This window comes from Phodopus roborovskii, unplaced genomic scaffold (assembly GCF_943737965.1).
Source record: "Phodopus roborovskii unplaced genomic scaffold, PHOROB, whole genome shotgun sequence".
Classification (NCBI taxonomy): domain Eukaryota; kingdom Metazoa; phylum Chordata; class Mammalia; order Rodentia; family Cricetidae; genus Phodopus; species Phodopus roborovskii.
In genome coordinates, this window is record NW_026125103.1 from 14293 (window position 1) to 36123 (window position 21831).

At 43.6% G+C, this 21831-nt stretch overlaps 1 protein-coding gene across 1 annotated transcript; it reads right to left on the bottom strand.

Annotated features, from left to right (window-relative positions):
* Positions 1-6798: 6798 nt before the first annotated feature.
* On the bottom strand, positions 6799-21563 carry LOC127225935 (tumor necrosis factor ligand superfamily member 15). Its single transcript, XM_051189594.1, has 4 exons — positions 21271-21563; positions 11979-12021; positions 10981-11019; positions 6799-7275 (listed from the first exon to the last, which is right to left on the bottom strand). Exons 1-4 carry the CDS (start codon positions 21466-21468, stop codon positions 6821-6823), a joined length of 735 nt encoding a protein of 244 aa, XP_051045551.1. The 5' UTR covers positions 21469-21563; the 3' UTR covers positions 6799-6820.
* Positions 21564-21831: the final 268 nt, after the last annotated feature.

Below are 21831 nucleotides of genomic sequence, written 5' to 3' on the forward strand. Positions count from 1 at the left end.
CTCTTATAGTCTTTCGGCCTCCTCTTCAGCATAGACCCACAAGCCTTTAGGGGAAGGGTCTCATATGGACATTCTATTTAGGGCTAAATTTTATGCCTGCTTTTAATCAGAAGTAAATGGAACCTCATGAAAGTATTGGTCTAATGCCTCACAATCAGCAAACTAGCAGACCAGGGCCTTGAACATGGGTCTTCTCTCCTTCACCCACTCTACTTTGTATGATTCCATTTTGGAACATTAATGTTGATTGCTATTGTGATGATGTATGTTTTTGTAGGGTGGGTCAACACCAGATAAATACTGATTGTGATTATAATGGCCAGAAAGGCTGAACATTGCTCTTTTGGGATTGGGAGTCATATCTGTCATGGGGTGTCTACTGTAGGCAACTAGACTAACACAGGAGAGACGGTAAATGGCTTTGCCTTTTTGCTTTAGTGTTCCTGGCAATGGAGAACCCTTTGGAGAATGTGCCAGAAAACTTGCTTTTGGTGACCTACATTAGACTTTCCTCAGTATTTTTCCTCTGGAAAATTGAAATGTTGAGTTTTATTGGTTTAGCTGTCAGTACATTTAAGGCCAATGATTCATTTCATGCTGCAAGGGTCAAGAACAAACTGTTCTATGTCACTTCCAGGGATGGGCACAGATGAGTGAGAAGGGAAAAGACCTCGAGCCTCTCCCAGGCTGGCCAGAAGGAAATTTTGAGGCAGATGTTTCTGAGCAGATCTTCACTCCCCCTTCCCTTTGTGTCTGCTTCTACCTGTAGAGATATGTGATGTTTTAACCCTTGAAAATGTCAACTTAATGTTAGGCATGGTGACACATTCCTTCTCTCTCAGCACTTGGGAGGCAAAGGCAGATGGATCTCTTTGAGTTTGAGGACAGCTTGGTCTACATAGTGAATTCTGGGACAGCCAGGGCTATATATAGAGAACTTACCAAAAAGCATTTGGCATTTTAAGCTAGTTCCCATTACTACTGACTGAGCACCAGAAGCGAGCTGGTCTACTGCTCATGATAAGTGGGCAGGCATGGGTGTGTTGAGCCCTTTTGATTATTTATTTACTTATTTATTTGACAGGATCTCACTTTGTAGCTCAGGTGAGTCTTGAACTCAAGTTCCTCCTATTTTAGACTGCAGAGTTCTGGGATTTCATGCATGTACTACTATGCCTATATCTCGTTTAAGTTATTTTGATTGTTGTTTGTGTGCATCTCTATTCATAGATGTGTGTAATCGAATGTATGTATAGGCCAGAGGAGGACATTGGATGTCTGTCTCTAACACTCTCTATCATAACAGGGTTCCTTACTGAATGTGGAGCCTATCAAGTCCCTGTGAGCCTTCTGTCTCTGCACTTCTCAGCATTGGGGGGGGGTCCAGGTGTTTGTGTCTACCCTTGGCTTTTTACATAGGTCCTAGGGATTTGAACTCAGAACTCATGCTTGTACAGCAGAAACCCTTACTCACTGATCATCTTCCCAGCCCTTGGCTGCTGTTTGCATGGGAGGCACAGGCCTAACTTCAGATGCAAGATCCTGGCTCTATCAAGTGCTCCCATTCTCTTCCCATTCTTTCAGAGATGTTTACCATACAACTAAGCCACTTAGCTATATAGCTTCCAGCTTCACTAATGGAAGCCAGTTGACTCACCCTGTTCACCTTTCTTTTCATTTACCAGTGTGGCTCAATCTGTTTGTGTTTCACAGTCTATCATAATCATGCTGAGGGTATGAACAGCCAGATGCCTTTTGTGAGGGTACATGCCTGTGTGTGTGTGTGTGTGTGTGTGTGTGTGTAGTGCAGGTATGGGTGGGGGGCTCATGGGCTGATGTCAGAAATTTGCTTTCCATCTTATTCAATGCAGTGGGACTTCTCAGTTGAACCCCAGCTTGCTTTAAGGATCACTGGATCACCTTCCAAAGCTAGAGATGCAGATGGTTGCCACTCCAATCCGAACTTCATGTAGCTTTGTGAGATACAAACTCAGATTCTCTTGTTTGTGTTGCAAGCATTTTAGGGGGCTAAGCCATCTCCCCAGCCCCCTAGATGCATAAAACAAAACGAAACCAAAACAACAAAACAGCCCAAAGAGGTTACCTTTGGATACTTATCCAGAAAGATAAATGGACTGATTGATAAAAGAATTGATATAATCTCCATGACTTCCAATATCATTGAAGACCACACCAATGCTAGGGGTCTGGGCCACCATCTAGGACCATATTGGTGTCCATCGGCCATGCAGCTGCAGAGGCCATGCTGATCTGAGTGGTGTGAGCTGCCACTTGCGGTCATGGTGGTATCCAGGTCTGGGCTGGTATAAGGATCATATCTAGATCAGTGGTCCTCCCATAGCCAGTGTCTGTGTTAACATCTATGACACCTGGTGCCACCAAAGGTCACTTGGATACCCAGGGTCTAGGCTGAAAACTGTGGTCATGTTAATGTCTGAGAGCTGTGTTGCCACCAGAGCCATGCCAGTCTGGTTGGCTTATGCTGCCACATGGGGCCATGATGTCCTCTGGGCCCTAGTTGCCAAGGGCCATGTCTGGGTCTGTGTTCCTATTGCACTTATGGCCCATGTTATAGGAGGGTCATAGGAACCATTCATGTTGAAATACAAAGGCTATGCTGGGCTGGCTTTGCCCCCCACTAACCCTGGGTTAACTGATCCCACTTCTGGTAGGAGAGCTCCCCTCCCACACTTGTGAGAGATGACCCCATTCATCACCATGGGCTTAGGAGAGCTGACTCTGATGGAATGGACTTAGGGGAGCTGGCTCTGCCCACTCACCTGACAGGGGGGCAGTCCTAGTGGCCCAGAGTCATCAGCCCAGCTACCACCCAGACCCACATCCTGGGACTTAGGTTGGCTCACCCTAACATCTACCCATCTATGACCTGCTGGAACACATGAAGGGACTGATCCTATAATGACAGCAGCAGGATTTCCATGACTCAGGGCCACGTGGGACATCCCAGAGGAGTTTTGGTGAGGGACCAGTGATGATGGTGTTCCAGAGGCCTTGAACCAGATCAATGAACCATTGCAATGACCATTTTGCTGGTTGGGCTGATTGGACAAAAGTGTATATGCTTTGTCCAACACCTAATGTCACTAGGATAAATGAAGAGGTGTCCAAAGATGGAGGAGTGAGGCGGACTTTTTTTCATTTATTTGTTTTATTTTTGGTTGGGGGGAACTTTCAGGGAGGATCCTGCTAGGATGAGGGTCAGGGTTGGGATGCATGACGTGAAATTCACAAAGAATCAATAAAGAATTATGATATATATATATATATATATATATATATATATATATGAATTTACAACCAAATTTCTGCAGCCTTCAATGCCAGTTTATTAAATTACAACTATTATATATGTTAACACATATAGTCTTTAATTTACAGAGATTAGAATTCATACATGGGATGCATACTAGTTAATTACATACCCAACAACATACAATATGCATTTTACCATGGTGATGTGACGTTTTAACATAAAACATACAACCAATGAAAGCACATAGGGCTTATCACTAAAATCAGGCATCTGTTCAGCCTGTATGCCCTCTGAGACAAAGAGGGGGAAATGGTATGTCTTAATCACTTTAAGACTAAAATCATGTACATTCACTGTTCTGTTTACTCATTACTGTGAGTCTCCTTCCTTCTATGTGCACACAGCATAGCAGGATTTGCCTCTTGTCTTGAAACCATCTAGGTATGACAGGCACTCCAAAAATTAAGAGATAAAAATTTAAAAACCCCTCAAATTAGTTAACAATTCACAGATCAAATTGAAAGGCTGCTGAGTATGGCATTAGGGCACAGGAAGTTGAGTTTTGTCTCCATATTCCATCAAGCTACTGCTCAGCACCAAGCCATGTCACCTCTCCTAGCCCGCGTTCCTTCATTCTTGAAGTGATATAAGTTTGGATAAACTCTGCAGTGCATGCCAACTTTAAAATCCCATGATATTCTCTCTACTGGCTGAGACTTCAGAGTTGATAGGTTGGTGGGGGGATAACTCTTGTAGCTCAATGGGAACCACCAAACTCTTTGCAGGGCTGCCAAGTTTGTCATGATCCAATGGGTGGTCACATGGCTGTAGATTTTGGAAAAGGGAATCCTTTGGCTTAATCTTTCCTTTGACCTCCATGATGCAGTGGCTTCTACAAAACTCTTTTTTTTTTCTTGACTCTCTCTAGAGAATGAGTAATCATCACTACCAGGGCCAAATATATATATATATATATTTGGGGTCAGAAAAATTGCTTTAGGTATGAACACTATGTATAAGCAGTCTCCTTACTCTTCTACACTGCCCACTGCCCCACAGGTAGTCAAAGATATTTAGCCTGCTTTTCTTCTTCAATTTCTCCTCTAGTTGCATCAGATTGAGTGCCACTTTCCTAGAGTTGAAGGTTGGAAGACAAGACTTCAGCTCTGGCTATTCCATTAAGACACTAAGTGGCTCTGGAAAAGTAGCTGCAATTTGGGCTTCTGAGTCTCCTCAAGATGGCTAGATGGAAGAGACAAACATGTCACAGAGCTCAGAAAGTTTTGACTGTAATAGAGTAGGCCAACACGTCAGTGTAGCTACTCCTGATATTATTACTGTCAGCACTACTGAAGGGTTCATTGAATTCTTCAAGGACTAGCAGCCAATATGTTATAATTCTTCTAATAATCTGGACAATAATGAAAATTTAAATAAATACTACTGAAAACAACAAAACACTCCCAGTGCTCTAAGCCCTAAAACCCAGAGGATTTTGAGGGGGTAGACATATCTGAATGTATTTCGCAAGGGACAGAATATAAACAAACCTGCTCTAGAAGTTAATCTCTATGTCACAGTCATGGAAACCTGATTGAGTAAGGACTTACTTGAGATAAATACCATGCAAGAGAGTGCTGGCAATGGCCATGTCTTGTGCACAGTGAACTCTTGGACTTCTATAATCCAGAGGAGTTACTGACAAACACAGAGTTGGAATTTCCTTTGGGGTGGCGTAGCTTGCACTGAAATGGATCCAAGGGCCCAGGCATGACTGGAACTTGATATGTTTCCAAAAGATGAAGTGCTAAAAAAAGTACACTTTCCCTTTTCCCACTGTACTTTAGTAAAACAATAAAATCACCTCAGAAATTACAACCCAGAAATTGTGTTTTGCCAAACAGAACCAAAGCAAGGTTAAAAAAAAATCAAGTGACCTATGAATACTGATTATGGCTTTTGCTGGGAACATGGACTTTTCTGCACCTCTAGGCATCCATAAAGTTCTAGCATTTTCAAAGGTGTTTGTGTCAAAATTTGAGGCCAGTAAATAACAACTTCTTTGTGTTTGTTGTTTCAATGCTGGCTGGTTCTCACCATAGGGAATTGTAGCCTTACATTCCCCTCTCATTTATTTATGGGAGACTGCCCTTGCATAGCTATTATAAAAACTCTCAAGTGGAAATACAAATCATTTTGTTGAATGACCATTCTTCATTAAATGGTGCCCATATTCATAATAAGAAAATACCAATGTGTCTCAAGTTACCTAATTCATTAGCTAATACATCCAGAGTGATTAAAAGCTCCACCGGCAATGGAGATGCCAATCTGTTAGAATGAGTGGATCTGAGAACAAAATAATTTGATTTCTCTGTCCCCAGGGCAAGCAAGTACTAAGTAAATGTTTATGATTTGAGTCCAGTAGCCTTTTGAGATGCATTTAACCAGCAAAGCATTTCTCACTAAATTAACTAATTTCCAAAACACATGTCCCCTTTCTAAACTCCTTAAGTATATTAATTTATCTTTAAGGACCAGCCCATGTTCTATTTTTTTTATTTTAGTTTAATTTAGTTTAGTTTAGTTTAGTTCAAAATAGCCCAGGCTTGCCTGAAAATTACTACTTAGCCCAGGTTGTCCTCAAACTCATGGCAATCCCCCTGGCTCAGTCTCCCACATGGAGGGATTACAGATGTATACCACAACCTCTGACTCCATCACATGTTTTTAAAAAAGTGTTTTTTCCCCCATCTTGCTTTTAAAAGCATTAGCCTCATGTTCATTGTGGGGATAGTACCTCCTTGGAAATGGAAGTGCTGGTTTCAGTCCTACTAGGAATGTCTTTCTGTATAGATTATATATATGTTTTAAACAACATCAACAGAGAAAATTTGAGCTCTAGTTTTCACTAGTCAGGTGCAAAATGAACACATGGGGATCCCTCTAGAGCCTCATACATCTCACCATGCCAGGGGGTCCCAGCCCTGGATAAACACCCAAGCCATCCAGATCACCCGTGGGCACCCCTGAAGGCTGTGACAAAAAGCTTGGGTTTAATGGAGGAGTTGAACAGGTCACTCCAGCTGCTTTAGTGCAAGCCCCTTCCAGCTCGGTGCTCTCATGTACCATGGAGACAGACTCAGGAAGAACATTTCATTCTCCGTTTCTGACCATGGAGCCAGATTGGAGTCACTGACTAAGCATCCTCAACTGACCAATGAACAGGAAGGAGGGAACCTTGGAAACATGTCCTGAAAGCAGTAGATTGTGCCATCAAAGATGGGTGTTTCCATTTTTAAAACCCAGCAGGTCTCTGCCAAATATGAGCCCTTCTGCATTTTCCATTTACTGTTTCAGTCCATAAGGTATATAGAAAATCAACTTTGGGTTCCTAAATTATGTAGCTAAACCACGTCCCCTAATCCCTGATCCCCCAAACTCCTGATTATAGCTCCATATTAGCAAAGAAAATTGGGAAGTGGGAGGGAAGGGAGGTCCTGCATGATTATGGTTGTTTTCCCCTTAAAGCAAGAAGGCTCCAAAGAAAGTTTTATCTTCTTTTGTGTAATCCACCAAGGAGACATCACTGACATTGACCATCAGCCTGTCCCCTTCTTCCAGGGAGAACATAGCTCCAAGGTAAAGGGGCTGAAACCAGTTATTGCTTATTTCACACACGGTCTTGGTCCCTGTGAGGAGGTGGGCAGGCTCCGGATAGTCGTCTGTTACCTTGGTGATAACCACGACGATGGAGTCTGGCCTGTTTGGTAGTTTCCCTTGGCTGGTGTCACCACACCTGGATGTGACCCCTCGGAATGTGATCTGGGAGTAAATGAAATAGTCTCCCGACTCTGGGATCACCAGGAATTTGTTGGTGTAGTTCATCCGGTTCTTGGTGAAGGCCAAGCCTAGTTCATGCTCCCAGTGCAGGGCTGGGAACTGGTTTTTCACATGTGGTACTGGAGCTTGTTTAAGAACTGCAAATATAAGAGAGAAGTTTAATTAGCACAGACCAGAACCTGTGGCCTTTGGTAAAGTCATGTGCTATTTTCCTGTCTGTTTCCCGTGTGTACTGTGTCTACACATGTGCATACAGGTACACGTGTGTGTGTGTGTGTGTGTGTGTGTGTGTGTGTGTGTGTGTAAGCCAGAGGTAGAAGCAAGATGCCCTCCTCAGTTGTTCTCCACAGTATTTACAGGGTTTTTCACTCAACCCGGAGCTCACCAATTTAAGTAGACTGGCTGGCTAAAACGTTGTAGGGATCCACCTGTCTCTGTCTCTCTAGTGTTAGGAATACAGGTATGCATGGCTGTGCCTAGATTTTCAGCTGGGTGCTGGGGATCTAAGTGTAAGTCCTCCTGCCTCCCAGCAGGCACTTTGCAGACTGAGCCATCTTTCCAGCTCTGGTTTCCTGCACTCTCTGTCCTTGGTGACTCCAAGAGCTTATGCAACTTATTTCACAGTCAGAACTGTGGCATTTCTGATCATTTATGTTTGTGTCCTGGGATGTGGTCATTCATATTTGACTCACAATAAATTTTTTCTTTTCTTTTTTTTGAGATAGGGTTTCTCTGTGAAGCCCTGGCTGGCCTGGAACTCCCTCTGTAGACCAGGCTGACCTTAAATTCACATAGACCCAACTGCTTCTGCCTCCAAAATCTGGAATTAAAGGTGTGTGCCACCACCACCTGGCTACATTATTTTCTTGTTTATAAATTGCTGTTCTACATGGACACAGCGAAAGTTAAGAAATCCTTTACTCTTCTGTACCTGAAAGGGATTTACTGCTAACACCTTGCTTATCCAGGACAAGTCCCAACACCAGACCATCCTAGTCCTCATTCCTGGATCCCCGAGTGATGATGAGTTCACTTGTTCTCCTCCTTGACCAATTGGAAAAAGATCCACCCAGAAAAGTTGTTCTTCAGGCCTCTCATCTCACTTTCAGCCTGCCCAGCACCCAACTGGTTGACTTAGGGCTGTGGCATTCTCGGAGTATCTCTGATAACTCTTTATCCTCCTTTCTTATGTCTGGTTTGTTCCAGCTTTTCCTATCCACTCCTTACAAGTAAAAGTTCCTGTACCTTCACTGGAGAAACTGGCAGGCTTTGTGTCAAAGCCTGCTCCCAAATGTAATATTTCCATGATTATAGCAACATCCTCCTCATCCACAGTTCTATACCTGATCATGCACCCCAATTTAGGATACAAAAATATGGGGGAGAAATGGCGTCTATTGAACACTCTCTTTTCTTTTTATATTTTCCTAAACAATGTAGTAAATCTACTTCCATTGTATTAGGTGTTAAAAGCCAGGCAGAAGTATTTAACACACATGGGGAAGAGGTGTGTAGGTTTTATTAATGCTATGTCATTTTCATATAAGGGACTTTAGCATCTGAAGATTGGACTGTCTCCCAGAGATCCTGGAAACAGTTAACCACCAATATGGAATATATGTCATGGCTGTAGTCTCCTCTCTTTCATTCTCCTTCCTTTCAGAATAATTCCTTTTGCATATATGCCATATTACTAAATCTGAGTTTGTTTTTATTTGGCATCTCTTTCCCTTTAAAAAATAAATAATACTCCTGAGAAGGAATAAAAGAGGTATAAAATCCATGGCTATTGGGGGGAATACACTCATCTTTACTAGTATTCATGTTTCAGACAAGGCCTGTTCCAGTGACAAGACAGAAAGGAGAGAGGGAGGGGAAAGGGAGAGGGTGTGTGTGTGTGTGTGTGTGTGTGTGTGTGTGTGTGAGAGAGAGAGAGAGAGAGAGAGAGAGAGAGAGAGAGAGAGATCAACCTGGTCATTACATCATAACACTGTGGTCCATTGTCCCAAAGAAGGCAGTACACAATAATGAATTACCTGAGGACATGTTGGGGACCAGAGACTCAGAACATTTTGCAATTCTTCTCCCACATTGACAAGGCCAAATATAAGTCAATGCAAATAGACTTGTGGAATGGAAGGAAGCTGGGCTCTGGGCCACTTGGGCCCAGTACCAACTCTGGTTCTACACCATGCAAAGCTCTTTAATCAACTGTGCATGTTGATTTTCTCTTCTGTAACTCAGCTTCTTGCCTGGAAGCTGAGGATAGGGCTCTTTAGAGCCTTGTTTTGAAGATGAAGTGGACAGAACAAATGTGGGCATTTTATAGATTACAGTAGGTTGGGTATAGTTGGGCTCCATTTTTCTGTTCAAATAAAGCACCATGTTTCATCTAGACAGATTAAAGAGTAAGCCTGTGCCATTTTATATATTTTATATGTTCTTATGCTTCATATGACTAATATAGACAATGCTTTTTGAAATATGTCTGTAGTTGAAGGAAATGAATAGAACCAAACTTATTTCAAACCACTGATGTCTAATAGGTTAATTTGCAACAAAACTAAGACTTTTGAGGCAACGAAACATCTTAACTCCCTATAACTGCTTTGGAAATTCTCAGCAATTACCATTATGTACTGACACTACAGTTTGGGGATAGCTTCTGTTTTAAGGAACAATTTAACAACATGCATATCCAATGGGTGAAGAGAAATCTAGACCCTGGACCTTCTAAGGTGCCCTTCCCATTCCTGAATGGACTAGGGTCTCTTTTGCAAGCTTGGTGCATGTCCTGAATGGATGTGGACTCTTCTGGTTTTAACATCAAGTGGCTCTTGCATCTTTGTCAGTCACATGTGGTGGTTTCTGTCCCTTCACTATGCATGATTTAGTGATTGACATGTCTTCTCAGATGATTCATAAACATGTCCTATTATGTCTTCAGAGAGGCAAACTCTATAGCATTGAATGTAATAAGCTGTGTTGTTAGCAGCAGTCAGAGTTGGGGTTGGAATCCTGTTGCAGTGGAAATCACAGTTGACTTTGAACTCTTCTGCTGCTTACCTATCTTACAAGGAACATGTGAATTATTGTCTGAGTTTGAGTTTCCCAAATGTTTTTCTCATATATATGTGTATATATATATATACACACATATATATACATATACATATATATATACATATATATATACATATATATATATATATAGTGTGTGTGTGTGTGTGTGTGTGTGTGTGTATCCAACTGTGTGTGCACCTGTGAAAACCAAAGCTGACACTGAATGTCGTCCTCTATTGCTTCCTACTTTAATTTTTGGGATGGGTCTCACAGAACATGGAGCTTAGTGTTGTAGCTAGTCTGACTGTCCAGTGAGCTTCTGGGATCTGACTGACCCCTCACTCCAGCATCAGCATTACAGGAATATACTACCATGCCTGACATTTTACATGGGTGCTGGGGTCTGAACCCAGGTTCATGAACAACAGCATTTCACTCACAGAGCCATCTCCCCAGACCGTAAAAGCCAATGCAGGGTTCTTTCATCTGTTATAAGTTCCAGAATTACTTGAGAGCCCCAGGTGTAGGAAAACCACTTTTTTATGGCTGGGAGTGTGTATGCCAGAAAAAAAGGTAGGGTAGAAGGTTGACTTAAGAGGAGTGAGCACCTGAGAGACATAGGTCCCTGGATCAGTGACAGGGAAGAAGAAATTACTCAAAATCCCTGACTTTCAGTTCTGTTGCCATTATGAAGCCACTACAGTGAGTTTTGGTAACTATAATGAAAGAAATTTCAGGCCTATGACCCAGGGTGTCCAAGAATGTACAGGAAGTCTTACTTGTCAGGTGTGCCCGTGGTTTGGCTCTGGAAGGTGTATCTGGAACAAAAGGAGAAATATGCTTTGAGTAATGAGTAATAGAGAAAAACAGCACCTGTGATGGGGAAAGGAATATCAACCCCATCTCTTGAAGTTCAGCTCCACACCTCATGGGCTTTGGATTGCCGTGTGGTATGGTATCTGTAGGATGTACCACTGAGGACATGGGAAACTTAGGAGTGTGAGTCTTGAGTACAAAGGACTTCAGGCAAGTTGCTTGGCCTGGGCTGTGTTCTCCTATCTCTGAGATGGGCACAGCAATCTCTACCTTGGATGTTGTGTTCATATGGTTCCTGGCTCCTAGTCAGGGCCTAATAAAACAATGGCTCATTGCTTCTTCTTCAAGGCTGTTCTGTGAGGGCCAGTTTACTTTTTGTATTCCTTATGGTTCTTTTACTATATCCACTGAAGAGTATGGATAATGCACCAGAGAAGGGATGGGGAGCGAGTAGGATCCCTTCTGCTGTTCCATAACCTTGGGCCTTTTCTCATTAGTTTTTTAGAAGGACTTTGTAAAGCAAAATATTGGCTTTTGTCTTACATGTTCTCTGCTCTAGAATCTATTGATAAAGATGATTTTGATTATAAACAGCAACATCTATTGTGTCCTTTTGCTGCTTTTGGAACTGCTGTTGGAGTTGACTAATTTCATTTACACTCGCCTTGCCAGAAAGGATAACCAAGAATGAGTGTAGAGGCTGGATTGATCTGTCTGAAGGTCGCATTGCCTAGCATTATCTGTAAGCTGGGAGCTTGGACTCAGGCCACAGACTGTCCATGTAGACAGAGCAGTGTTGTGTCTTCTAAACAATGAGTGAGGAGCCTCACTATTAAGTCTGTCTGCATCCCTTGGCTTAGCAATGTGGCAATTAAAGACCCATCTCCAACTGCCTACATCCTGAAACTATCAGAAACTCCCTTATTCCCCACAAGAAAAGGCATCAAAGTTGAACACTTACAAACTGGCTGTGCTGAAGGTTCAGACATCTGTTCTGTTATAGCCTGTTGAGAAAGAAAGATATAGTTCAGTCCTTGTAGCCCTTCTTACCTCAATATACAGAGAGAGATGCCCATAAGACTCTGAGCCTTGGTCCTTTACTGAGAGGGAAATGGTGTTGGGGTATCTCAGTTGGTGGGAGTCTTGCATCTCAGCTCTGCACTCCTCTTCTAGAGACCCCCTTGTCCTCCCTCTATCTTTATCTCTTAGCTGGAGAGCTTTTCCTGCTGTATCCTAGGAGACTTCGGCATCCTGTCATTGCTTGTAGTAAACCAACAATGGATGTTACTTTAACTTTCTTCACTATATTTTGAATATTTGAACTATTCTTTGTATTGGCATTTACTAATTGTGAATCATGGAGGACTTCATAAAGACATTCTCAGCCAAGTATATAATGTACTTTGACCATATTCATCCTCTTATATTTTGGTCTTCTCTTTTTCTCCTAAGCTACTCTTCTTTTCCCCAGATGGCCTTGCTTTTAATTTCATGTAACTCACCCCTCTATAGACATATCTATATCATCTATATTCGTATCTCTCTGTAAATGATTGCATATAATTTAGGATTCACATATGAAAGAAAACATGCAATATTTATCTCTCTGAGTCTTAAGAAATGACCCAGACAAAGAAATAATGGCTACATTCTCTTCCTATCAGTCTTGCCATTCTTCCTTGTTTCCATGGAACACATGAGGAATTCTTCCACTATCGCAATCCCAATTCATAAGTCATTTCAGATTTCCTATGGTAAAGGAAAAGCAACTATCTTGGCATCAGATGGACATGCATTTGGATTGTGATTCTGTCCTTTGTCAATGATAAGATCTTGTGAAAAACACCTTTCCTCTCTGATTTTAGTGTACCCACTTATAAACTGGGGATACTGACACCTCCAAACTTAAATGGCTTATGGAGTTGAGGTGAAGGTCAAATAAGAAAATGCTCCAGGCATTTCAAAGAGTATGTGGGTAATACAAGACTTACCACTTCCAGGCCTGAGCACAAGGCTCAGGAGCAAGACAGCCCCCCCCCAACTGAGTAATAATAACATCATCTTTTCACATGTTTGGCACCTTTACAAGCCAGTCTTCTGATTTGGATCTTGTAATTACATAGTCTCCACTAACAGGTTATTTTATTTCCCACTACTGTGGATGTCTGATTTGTGTCTACAATGTAAAATCTGCATGAGCATGTGTGTGTGTGTGTGTTTAAGGGGGTATATCTGTGTGAATGCAAAGGAATAGGCTTCAACACTGGAGAATGTTCCCCAGTGTGTCTGGGTCCTGCCTACTGCTCTCTGGGTCCTCCTAAAGCGTCCTAGCAGAACTGCATGCCTTTGGATTTTTCCTTTCATCTATTTTCTAGGTCCTCTCTGACGGCCAACTAGAGCAAATTCTATTCCTATCAAGATTCTATTGTGCTCATAATCCTGTGGTGATTCCTCATAGCTTTCATGATAAAGTTCTGTACTTTTGAAAAGTTACAGTTTATTTTTGTGTAGGTATGTACATTCACAGTGTATGTGTGGAGGTCTGAGGACAACTTGTTCTACTCTGTTATGTGCTTTCACCCTGGGGATTCTAAAGTAAGCCCCTTACTCGCAATGCCATCTCACTGTCCCCACACTTCTAATTTATCCTGACATCTTGTACCCCATCAACTTATCTGTCTTGTCGACTGTTTACTTCTATTTCCCCCATGTTTCCAGATGTAAGAGGAAACCACAGTGCACGAATGAAGAAATTTACAAGTACAAAGAGTGCAGTTGTTGCTTATTTATGCTGACAGCACATCCTCAAGCCTCAAGAAACACTATATTGAATGTTATTCACATCCTCATAGTGATGGTGGTGCTTGACGAATGTCCTACATCTCACATGTGGTGGAATAACATGTTAACTCTGGTCAGGTGACTCTAGGATTTCAGTACTGAAATCCTGGCCCTTAAAGCTTATGGACAAACCCCTGATGTGTTGAGGCAGAAGACAACAGGGTCAGCAAAGTAACAGTGGGACAAGCTCAAGGTTCGTTAAACAGGAGACTGGTCCAGAACTGTGAGGAGTTGTGGGAGCCAGTCTGAACAGATGCTTACAGGTCCTGACGTGTTAGTCAGATGATGGAGGAGCAATAGCCATGCTGAACATGCTGACAGCTTGTGCAAGAATTTCACACAGGGATAGCTGGAAAATGGCAAGGCTTCCTGCTAGGGAATGAAGACACCATACATATACCCCCAGGGTTTTGGAAAAGCCAAACAATTGCTGGGACAAACTGTCACACATCCATAATTTGCTGACTTGAGGGGCAGAGATGCATCCCAGAAGTGGCTTGGTTTCTATCTGGTGTCTGACTTACTATGGGCAGAATTGATAAAGGAATTGGTTATTTGATGAGACAGAAAGTGGAAAGTGGGATACTCAAAGAGAACTGGAGAGATCTTGATTGAATCTCCTCATGGTAAACAGAAAGTATACCTGCCTTAGTTGGATTTCTTTTGCTTCATTCACTTCTCTGCTGAGATACTGTATCATTCATCCTGCTATTGTTGCCTCAATGGACACACAGTACACATTTTGGAGCATTCCTCTTTGATAAAGACTGTGAGCATGTATCTGGGATATGCACACAGGTTCCTGATGGCTTTATTGGGTTTCTAGTACCTGGACACATTATATTCATATATGGTTGGGATGCATGGATTTTAGTGGTCCAGACCACCACTGGATATGGAGGCTGAGCTAGTGCCCTGCTGGAAAATACTGAAGACTACAGCACTCCCAAACTCTGCAGGAAACAATGAGCTGGGACTCTGTCTTCCTTTCCTTTACTGATTTTTAGAATAACGACTGTCATGGGGGGGGGGGCTGCTGCTGTAGGATGCAGCAATGAATGAGGTGTGAGGGGTAGAATAGCAGCTAGTCTGGGGAAAGTTTCAAGAGCCAAACTGCACTAGTGCCTGCTTCCCAGACAGCTGGTGGCAACACCAGGGCAATAAGACAACTTCCTTGTTCTCTTAGCCTGGTTTTCCTCATCACTTCTAAGTGACTCTGGGGTTGTGAGGAGATGACAGCTCCAAAGACTGCTACATTAGTCTCCAAATTCAAATTGACCCTGGGCCCAGGCCACGCCTCAAGAATGGGACATTTCCTCTTAACATGATTTCTCAAACCATGGACTCAGAATCAGGATGCAATTCTGTTTCTTATGATGATATTTTTCCTCTAGGAGAACTGGTTATGTAGAAGGGCAGTGTCTTGGTGTTTGAGATTTTCTGGCATTTCTCCAGAAAAATTCCTGCGAGTGTATTTTAACTAATGATCCACTTAGCCTTCCCTCCCACTCTCTGTAGTCACCTGCTCTGTCTATCCTGTTCGCAAACAGGAAGCTATATTCATTCCTTGCTGTCATAACAGCTGCAATTGAAAAGACATTCATGCTTTATGACCCAAGACACTTTCCCCAGCACGTCTACGAGCATCTGAGGCTTCCTCTCTCTGTGTGTTTTCAAAAGGATAAATCCAACTGGAAATGACTTACTTGAGGTCATTTCATTATGTCATTCTGTGTCAGCCTGGTCCAGGCTTGCCATGGTATATTTGACTTGGCATAGAATGAAGAGTCAGAGGTTTGTAGTAGAGTAAATTCGGAAATCCCAACTTAGTTATTTCTTGACTCTTGATCCCAGCCCATCATCTGACCTCGCTGATTCTTTGCTGGCAGACCCATCCTTATGGCTCAGAGAGGCCAAGCTTGAAGTTGCTATCATTTCATTTCATTTCTTTCTTTCTTTGGGACCCAGCAACAATATGCTATCTGTGCCTTCTTCTCTGGGCTTTTATTGCCTTTTCTGTAAAGAAGAGCTGCCACTGGCTCTGTTTTTAAGAGAAACAGCAGATTTTAGGATCCCTTAAATGTTTTGGGGTGGTGTTATTCCTTTTGCCAAACACAGACACTTTGTAGACTTGTAGGTCTGTGGTTTACGTCTGGACTCTGACTTTTCAGAATACCAATGTATTGAGGAAGCTGAATTGACCCCTGTCTACTTCTAATCCTCAGCTTGTTGCTCTTGTCAGCTGTTATGTGGCATGAGGTTCGGTCTGGGAGATGACTTTACGCTGTGCAAGAGCTGTGGTATCTGCTGGCATGCGTTCTCTGGCTGGATGAGGACACAGGAGTTTGCCCAGCTAGTATGGTTTTCACTGTGGTACAGGCTCGATTGAGGTAGTGACGTGTGGCCCATGAAGTGACCATTGTGTGCTGCAGCCCTGATCACCTGGGAGGTGCACCTGCAGCTTGCTCTCTTGTCCTGCTTTTGAACTGCCACTGTGTTCCCTAACTTTAGAGATAAGCCACTCTTCCAAGGTTACAGCAGGGGTGGCTTCACTGTGGGATCGACTTGTCCATGAGTCTTTTATCTCATCTGTTTGTGTCTTTGAGAAAATGCGGAGGGTTATGGCTATTGTCTACCTTCAAAACAGGAAACACCTTGGCAAATGTAAGAGGCCTGACTATGACAAAGCGAGTAGGGAGATCCTCTGGGGAGCATCCCTTCTTTGCCTCTAGCTTCCTAGGTGCCTAATAGAATTCCCACTATAGTGCTAGGAAGAAAGCACATTGACTCCCTCACTTTATAGAGGGAAGGCTGGTATGTACCTAGTACTTTATCTCTCTTTCCATTCAGCAAACACAAAGTGAGTGTTTTTGCCAGTCACAGCTAGGTACCTTTCCAAGAGGAAATAGAGCTAGTATTTATTGACCATTTACTGTGTTCCAGGCTTTTCTGGAGTGTGAGGTAGGGGAGGGAGTACAGAGAACAGTGGAGCCTTGCAGGGATTATCAGAGAGGTGGAGAAATGAGATTAAAGGGGACTAAGAAGAACATTGGGAAGTAAGTGGAGAGGGGACAGAATGCAACCAGCGATGAGCAGGAAACCCTGCCACACTGTCCAGGTAATTCATTGCAGCAGAATTCAGTACCATTCTATGCCTGGTGTGGCCCAAGAGGCTTCAGAGTGCTCAGTTCTGGCAAGGTGTGTGTGTGTGTGTGTGTGTGTGTGTGTGTGTGTGTGTACGATAACACCAAAGACCTGGCCAGAGGGGCCAGTGTACCTGTTCTGGAGCAGTGACAACTATTCGGGGCTCTTTAGGATACCTGGACCATGGCCAAATGCACCCAAGGAAAGTAGTGGTTTGAGGGGAGAGGTTGTGGTGATGGGGTAAGATTGGGGTGCAGAAGGTGGCGTGGAGATACTCGTAAGGTCAAGAAAAGCCCCACAGCACCAAAACCTGCTCCTTCTTCCATGGCAGATTCCACAGCAGGTGGGGAAGTTGTGCTCTGTGAAGTAATCTCCCAAGTAGGGAATTTCCCTGCTCAGCATGATGTAAGTGCTGCTGTTGGCTAATCTCCATAATGCCAGACACCTTACATACCTTATTTCTAATTATCCACATTTTATACAAATGCAAGCAAAGCCCACAGGAAGGGAGATGGTGCCCTAACTAGTGGCCAGTTTAGAATTTGGACTGGGTTTGAGATTTAAATTCATGACCAGTGGCCTTTCCAAAATTCAAGTCAACCCACTGTCTTTCATACATCTGACGATCCTAAAACACTGCATCACCTGTATTTGTTTTTGAAAGTAGAGAACATATACCATTTTGTTTAATGAATCTTTATAAACATTTCTCTCCTTCACCAGTGGCTCAGCCACCCACTTCCCCCTCCTTGCATGTTAGCAAAAAGCACTAACTTCTCAGCTTTTCCTGGGATACACCATGCACTGATAAACACATACACTTAGGTGAACGCTTTCAAAAAATAAAGCATTTATGTATGCTGTGAGCCTCTTGGTTCTTTACGGTGAACTTGTAAGTGCTGGGCTGTATCAGTTTGCCCATACAAATAACGCAGCAATCTCTTTGTGCCTCTGTCACCTCCAAGCAGACGGCCTGTGATGCGCATCACATCTTGGTTTAAGTATTATTCAGTAATAAAAGTATTTCTCTTCTGCCTTTCTCAAGAGAGAGGTCTTCTCTCTTGAGAGAGAGGTTGGGAGACAATTTTGTTTTCAATTATATTTCTTCGGCATGAGAGCCACAGGCCACCTCTCCGATTCTCCCCATCCCCCTCTCCAGCAGCCCTAATTTCCTGCCAAGCTAGGTGTCTTTGGTGGGTGATTCTGAGAGTGCTGTAGATTTGATCTGCGAAACTCTTCTCTGGGCTGCCATGGGGGTGCTGGAAGTGGCTATGAATTTCCTCCATGGCATTGCTGAATGTAATCTTCTTGCTGCATGATATCTAGAACCTAGTGCAGTGTGAATAACCACTGCCCAAAAGTAGAGTGGGGATCAGGTTGTCTGGTTTTAAGCTTGGATCTGTCTCTGACTAGAGGTACTAGCTTGGAGAAGTCTCTTCATCCCTACCCCCACAGTTTTCCTAGCTGCAAAACAAAGGCTTGTGGGCTGCCCCACTTCCAATGAAATGCCTTACTTTGAACTCAAAGGAAATTGATCAGGACCTCAGGCACAGCCTTATATCTCACAGGTACCTTCCTGGCCTATTGTAGAATTTCTTCTTGGAGCCATGCCACCCTGCCTTGTGGCCAGGCTAGGGAGCACTCTAGCACCCATATGTGGAAGTGGCCTCTTTTCAGTTTCATGCATCAACATTGAAGCTCCTTGAGGCCCAAGGTCAAGTTTCCCTGGTGGTTGTTTGGTGCCTGGCATAGAGTGGCAATCATATCCCAGCATCTTGAGCATGCCATTCAACCACATTCCAGGCATGCCAAATACTCCTGCTCCTGCACTAGTCTCATTAAAGCTGTCAGCACGCTGACAGAAACGCCCTCTCCTGGCTGAAAAGGAAAAGCTGGAAGACAAGAAGCAAGGAGCCTGTTTCTCACTTGGCCAAAAATGACTGAGCTGGGTTTTTAAGCCCAGGGCCCTGAGAGCCATATTTTCTCCTAGTTTTCCCTCCTTGGGTCACACATTCTGCCCTCTCCCTTGAGCCGGTATTTCTTTTTTAGGAACCCCAGTTCCATATCTGCCATTCTCAGTGTGGCTCCTTCCTGGTGAGGCTAGCCTCTTGGCATGGCTGCTCCCTGGATTCTTTGAACCCTGGCTTCCACTTGAGTCCGGTCAGAGGGATCAGAGGTCCAAAGGGGGAAATGGCAATGTTTCCTGCCCCCTCTGCCTGCACTTTTCTCTGTCCAAACTTTTGCATCCTCCAGTCAGGCCCTTCCCAAGGGTTAGCTTCCTACTAGATTCCTATAAGACATTTGTTTTCAACTTTCCTAATGCTGCGGCCCTTTAGTACAGTTCCTCATGTTGTGGTGACCACCTAACTATAAAATTATTTTGTTGCTACTTCATAACTGTAATGAGTCATAATGTAAATGTGCAGGATATTAGACATGTGAACTCACAGGGGCCGTGACCCACACGTTGAGAACCAGCACTCTACAACTCCCTTAACCCACATGCCAAGGGATTGGTGGTGGCTGCTTCCCAGGCTGCTGACCCTGGATGCTTCCCGTTGCTCGTTGCTCTGCATTCTTCCTGCCTGTGCATCTCAGCAGCAGCCCCTCTTTAAGCCTATACAAGCTGTTTATAAATGTTTTTCCCCCCTTCAGCACTCTCCTCTGAATGGCCAGATGCTTCTTTTCAGGACCTGGATGGCTCCCTGCATCTCTATCTTACCCCCTTTCTTTTCTGTTTTGATGCACTAAGACAGCCCAGAGCTTGGTTCAACAATGGCCTCAAGCATGCCTATGGCCACCTCCCCCACTCCAGGAGATCACTTTCTTCATGATGGGATGGGAGTCATTAGGTATCAGCATGGTCAAGCCTTGGGTACCTGAATAGGAGAGGCAGGAAGGGGACTCTGAGTGTTTGCTGTTTGTGATACTTAGCTTCCTCCTGTCCGGTCACTTCCCCTGCTGATTTCCTTCCCGAGGACTAGATGGCCTTCTTTGGCTTCTGCTAACATGGGGCTTACAGACAGCATACTGGTGGTAGGATCCTAGTGCATGCAGAGCTCAGGGAGACACAGGTGCTGGAGGCCACTTAGTAATACTGTGTTCAAGACAGCTGTCCTCTTCTGACCAGGGTTCCCTGAAGTACCTCCTGTGTGTGTGTGTGTGTGTGTGTGTGTGTGTGTGTGTGTGTGTCCTGGGGTCAAAGCCTGACCTCCCGTTTTCCCATTCCTTACAGTTCCCTTCTAACCTAAGCAGCCTTCCTGGTCTATTTGCACATGTCTACATTTTATAACCCATGACATGTGGCTGCCTGAATCACTGTTTGTTGACCCTGATGGAGTGCCAGGAGTTACATATTAGCCACAATGTGGAAATTGCCCAGGAGTGATTAGAGACCAGGTTTCCAATTAAGCCTCCCAATTTCTCTTTTAGAATTGAATCCTTGGGACTAACATTGAATCAGATCACAGATCATGAGGGCATTTCCCCCTAAAGAATAGTCTTCAAATAACACCCTTTGACCTTTCAGAACCTTCCTGGGAGTTCCCAGTCATGTTCTCCTCCTGGACACCTGTACCCTCATTCCCCTAACCTACAGCCTTTTGGTGACAGTCTCTAGCCCAGGGAGATCTTAGGGTCATTAGGTTCTTATTTGAGTACTGAAGAACATTTCTAAACCCCAGAAGGCGAATTGATTAAACAAATTTTAGCACACACATATAGGAACATAGTATAGTAATCCATACATCATGCTGTCACGGAGTCATTAGCATACAAACAAAGCTTCACATTATGTAGGAAACGCAGGGTAATCCCATTTTACCAAAACTAGAAAGGAATTATGTACTTTAGATTGTTAATAGTTTTCACATCTAAGAATTTCTGAATTCTTAATTTCCTTGCTTGTGATTTCTGTTTCTTTTCCTTCAATAATCATGCATTATGTAATAAAATTTAAGAGCATTTTGTTTGTAAGGAAAAGGAATGTTTCTGAAGTATCAGTACACTATGATTGCAATTATAAAAAAATGGAGTGTGAAGTTATTCTTGTATAAACATGAGATGAAACAATTCAATTCCCTGGAAACACAGAGTTAAGAACCAGATGGGACCTCTCCACCTCTCACCCTCCCATTCTGTATTTTCTTTGTCCGGGGGAAGTTAGCAATGCTATCCATGGACAGACAGCTCTGTCATAGGTCCTAAGCTGGACTGTGCGGCTGCCTGCAGAGACCATTGATTCTCTAGGCAGGAGCAAGCTTACTTACCCGCAGTGCACAGTCTTTTCCTGGGGCCCGGAGCTGGTCAAGCATCAGGAAGGTGCTAAGTCCTGCTAGGATGGGCAATGACAACAGGCAGCAGATGAGAGCCAAGCATGTTTTGTTCCTGGAGGCTTGCCTGGCCCTGGCCTCTGGCATCTCCACTCTGGCTGCTTCCTCGAAGCCCAGCCCCAGCTCCTCAGTCATGCTTCTGCTCTCCTGGAAGCACTTCTGACTCCTTCTGACCAGAGACCCCCCATTAAATAAGAAAGCAGCTGTCACATTGGATGACTTAATGTTCTGCCTCTCCTCCCCTTCTTATTCCCCCCTCCCTCTGACAACCCGCTGCAGCCCGCCCTGCCCGGCTAGGGAATGTGCCGCCTACAACAGAAACCAAGTTTGGTTTAAGGAAAAAAAAAAAAAAAAAAAAAAAAAAGAAGAAGAAGGAGGAGGAGAAAGCTTTCCCAAGCATATTTATATACAGTACGCTCATGTGCTCTGTCCTTCATTTACAGAAGGAAGTCAGGAAAGTCCCTGGAGGAGGAGAACCAGAATGTATTAAGTCAGTGG

Coding starts and splice junctions, on each gene's coding strand:
- LOC127225935 (XM_051189594.1), bottom strand. CDS start 21,468: ATGACTGAGGAGCTGGGGCTGGGCTTCGAGGAAGCAGCCAGAGTGGAG. Junction 12,022..21,270: donor GAAAAGACTGTGCACTGCGG/GTAAGTAAGCTT, acceptor CTTTCTCAACAG/GCTATAACAGAACAGATGTC. Junction 11,020..11,978: donor ACCTTCAGCACAGCCAGTTT/GTAAGTGTTCAA, acceptor CTTTTGTTCCAG/ATACACCTTCCAGAGCCAAA.